This window comes from Octopus sinensis, unplaced genomic scaffold (genome assembly GCF_006345805.1).
Source record: "Octopus sinensis unplaced genomic scaffold, ASM634580v1 Contig18871, whole genome shotgun sequence".
NCBI classification, from domain to species: Eukaryota; Metazoa; Mollusca; class Cephalopoda; order Octopoda; family Octopodidae; genus Octopus; species Octopus sinensis.
The window spans coordinates 4,261-7,500 of NW_021836102.1; the positions used below are offsets into that span (position 1 = coordinate 4,261).

At 43.1% G+C, this 3,240-nt stretch overlaps 1 protein-coding gene across 1 annotated transcript; it reads left to right on the forward strand.

Moving 5' to 3' along the window:
- Positions 1-2,557: 2,557 nt before the first annotated feature.
- On the forward strand, positions 2,558-2,957 carry LOC115231776 (glycine-rich cell wall structural protein 1.0-like; the record flags this gene model as incomplete). Its single annotated transcript, XM_029801723.1, has 1 exon — positions 2,558-2,957. A coding segment is annotated over exon 1 (400 nt), but the record flags the coding sequence as incomplete, so codon positions are not given.
- Between the last annotated feature and the right edge of the window lie 283 nt (positions 2,958-3,240).

A 3,240-nucleotide genomic window follows, 5' to 3' on the forward strand; every position in this document is an offset into this window, starting at 1 on the left:
ACGGATTTTTGTCAGTGAACAAGTTGCAGTCTTAAAGCGACGAAAATATTTTGACAAATTAAACTTAAATTTTGAAGTAAATCGAACGGCTTTTGTGTGTTTCTTAAATGGCTTACAAACACCTTCCACGCTGCAATTGTTTACTGATATATTATTCTATACATATTCACACAAATTCGAAACTATATATATTATCTTATATTAAACTTTTTAATACTTTTTGATAGTTATATATTTTTAAAAAAAGTTTAAAGGTTTAAAAATTTATTAATTTAAATTTTAAAAATATTTTTTTAAATATAAAAATTTATAAATATGAATTAATAATTTTAAATTTAAATAATTTAGATTTAAAATTTTATATTTTATATATTTTGTATATTATATTAATTATTTTTATTTATATGAGTTGGTATGTTTTTCACAGTTTGATTTGCCTAATAGTGGTTTTATCTCTAATTTTATTTATATATATATATATATATATATATATATATATATATATAATATATATATATATATATATATATATATATATATATATACACATATATATATATATATATATCAGAGGGTGTGTCTGAAAAGTGTGTGTGTGGTCTATATATGTGTGAGGGTATAATGTGTGCGAATGGTATATATCAGGAATGGTGGGAGATTTTGTTGGGTGTCCGCCTTGCAAAGGTGTGCGTATGTGTACGTGGGTGCGTTGGTGTGTGCTCTGGTCAAACTCTCTGCCGAGGGAATTGCTGGAAGATCAACGCCGGGGACCTGTGGTTGCAGCTATGTTGGGGCGCGCAGGTACGAGAGGATGTACTTCCTTTCATGGGGGCAAGGATTAAACACCTCATTCCTGCTATTTAAGTAAATATCCGGCTTGTTATTCTCTTTAAGTGAACGTTTTTCTGGTTGAAATACACCGAAAAATGGCGACACAGCAGTCAAAAACTCGTAAAAAATAAGGATTTTCATAGAAAAAAAGCACATTTTACATGTAAATAATTTTTGGTGTTAACATGGTCCGATTTGAATTTTATCTTGTAGAGAATGAAGAACAAGCCTTCTTCTATCATACTCCCAATTTTGGTCGATTTGCGCCACAGGGTCTCGGAGGAGATAGCGTAAGTTGAAGGCTACCAAACCTGCCATACACAGACAACTTCAGCTTTATAAATAGTAAAAAATAGGGATTTTCATAGAAAAAAAGCACCTTTTTCATCTAAATAATTTTTGGTGTTAACATGGTCCGATTTGAATTTTATCTTGTAGGGAATGAAGAGCACGCCTTCTTCTATCATACTCTCAATTTTGGTCGATTTGCGCCGCAGGGTCTCGGAGGAGATAGTGTTAATTGAAGGCTACCAAACCTGCCACACACAGACAACTTCAGCTTTATATATATAGATTTCCTTTCCTTATTTCCTAGTGACGATGTGATATGACTTGAGTGAAATATGATCCCTATTTCTAGCAGATCGGATGTCTAGGTAGGGACTTTTGTCTGGGGAGTTGTGCCGTTGTTGTTATGTAAGCCGAACTCAGCCTTGATGAACAAATGTCTAAGTGAAGGCAATCCAAATGTGACCGTACTGTGTAATTCTTAACCACAAAGCACTCAAAACCATGTTATTTAACGTGAAGGTTTACGAAAATAAACAAAAGACGAAGGCAGGTGGAGTACAAACAAACAAATGTATTAGTATAGCGCTCAGGAATAGAAATAGAACAAGTCTTTTACGTTTCGAGCCTACACTCTTCGTCAGAAAGATACACAGAAAAGAAACAAGGAGAGAAAAAAATGCGTGTAGGAGCTAACAATGTATCATGGCGTCTTGACTTAGGGCAGTGGTCAGACGCTAGAGGGACAGTAGGGGAGATAACAGGGTCAAGTGACTTCCAAAACGAAGGTATTTATATATATATATATATATATATATATATATAACGGGAAGGTTTACGAAAATAAACAAAAGACGAAGGCAGGTGGAGTACAAACAAACAAATGTATTAGTATGGCGCTAAGGAATAGAAATAGAACAAGTCTTTTACGTTTCGAGCCTACGCTCTTCGACAGAAAGATACACAGAAAAGAAACAAGGAGAGAGAAAAAATGCGTGTAGGAGCTAACGGTCTATCATGGCGTATATATATATATAACGGGAAGGTTTACGAAAATAAACAAAAGACGAAGGCAGGTGTAGTACAAACAAACAAATGTATTAGTATGGCGCTCAGGAATAGAAATAGAAAGAGTCTTTTACGTTTCGAGCCTACGCTCTTCGACAGAAAGATACACAGAAAAGAAACAAGGAGAGAAAATGCGTGTAGGAGCTAGCGGTCCATTGTGACGTTATTTAACGTATCCAGTTTTAAGTCATTCGAAGGAGATTTGACTGCTATTTCTGGCTGGTGCGGGGGTCAAGTTGAGGTGCCTTTATCAGTGAATGTAATGGCGGTGGTTGTGATGGTGATGGGGTTTCTCGTCATCGTCGTCGTCGTCCATGTTTGTTCACAAATTTGGTTGCGGTGGCGTTACTGTCGTAGTAGGGGGGGTTGGATGTTTGCCGTTGATGACGATGGTTGCGGTGGTGAACGTGGCGTGGATGATTGTCACGAGTGCTCGGAGGTGGTGAGTACTGGTGGCGGAGGCGGCGGCGGAGTTTGTGGCGGCGGAGGCGGTGGCAGAGGCAGTGGCGGAGGCGGCAGCGGCAGCGGCGGAGGCGGCAGCGGCGGAGGCGGCGGAGGCGGCGGAGGCGGCGGAGGCGGCGGAGGCAGCGGCGGCGGAGGCAGCGGCGGTGGAGGCAGCGGCGGTGGAGGCGGCGGCAGGGGCGGCGGCAGGGGCGGCGGCAGGGGCGGCGGCAGGGGCGGCGGCAGGGGCGGCGGCAGGGGCGGCGGCAGGGGCGGCGGCAGGGGCGGCGGCGGAGGAGGCGGAGGTGGTGGCGGCGGAGGATGCGCAGGCCGGCGGCGGCGCAGGCGGCGGAGGAGGCGCAGGCGGCGGAGGAGGCGCAGGCGGCGGAGGAGGCGCAGGCGGCGGAGGCGGCGCAGGCGGCGGAGGCGGCGCAGGCGGCGGCGGCGGCGGCGAAGGTGGTGGTTTCAATAAAACGTCAGTGGGGGGGCTAGGCGGAGCAGAGCAAAAAAGTGAGTGAAATAGTTTGTTTTGTTTTTTTTTTAAAAAAAGGGGGAAGCAAAGGAAGGCGGCGCAGGGCAGCGGAGCTCGAACCCTATTTAAACAGGACAAAC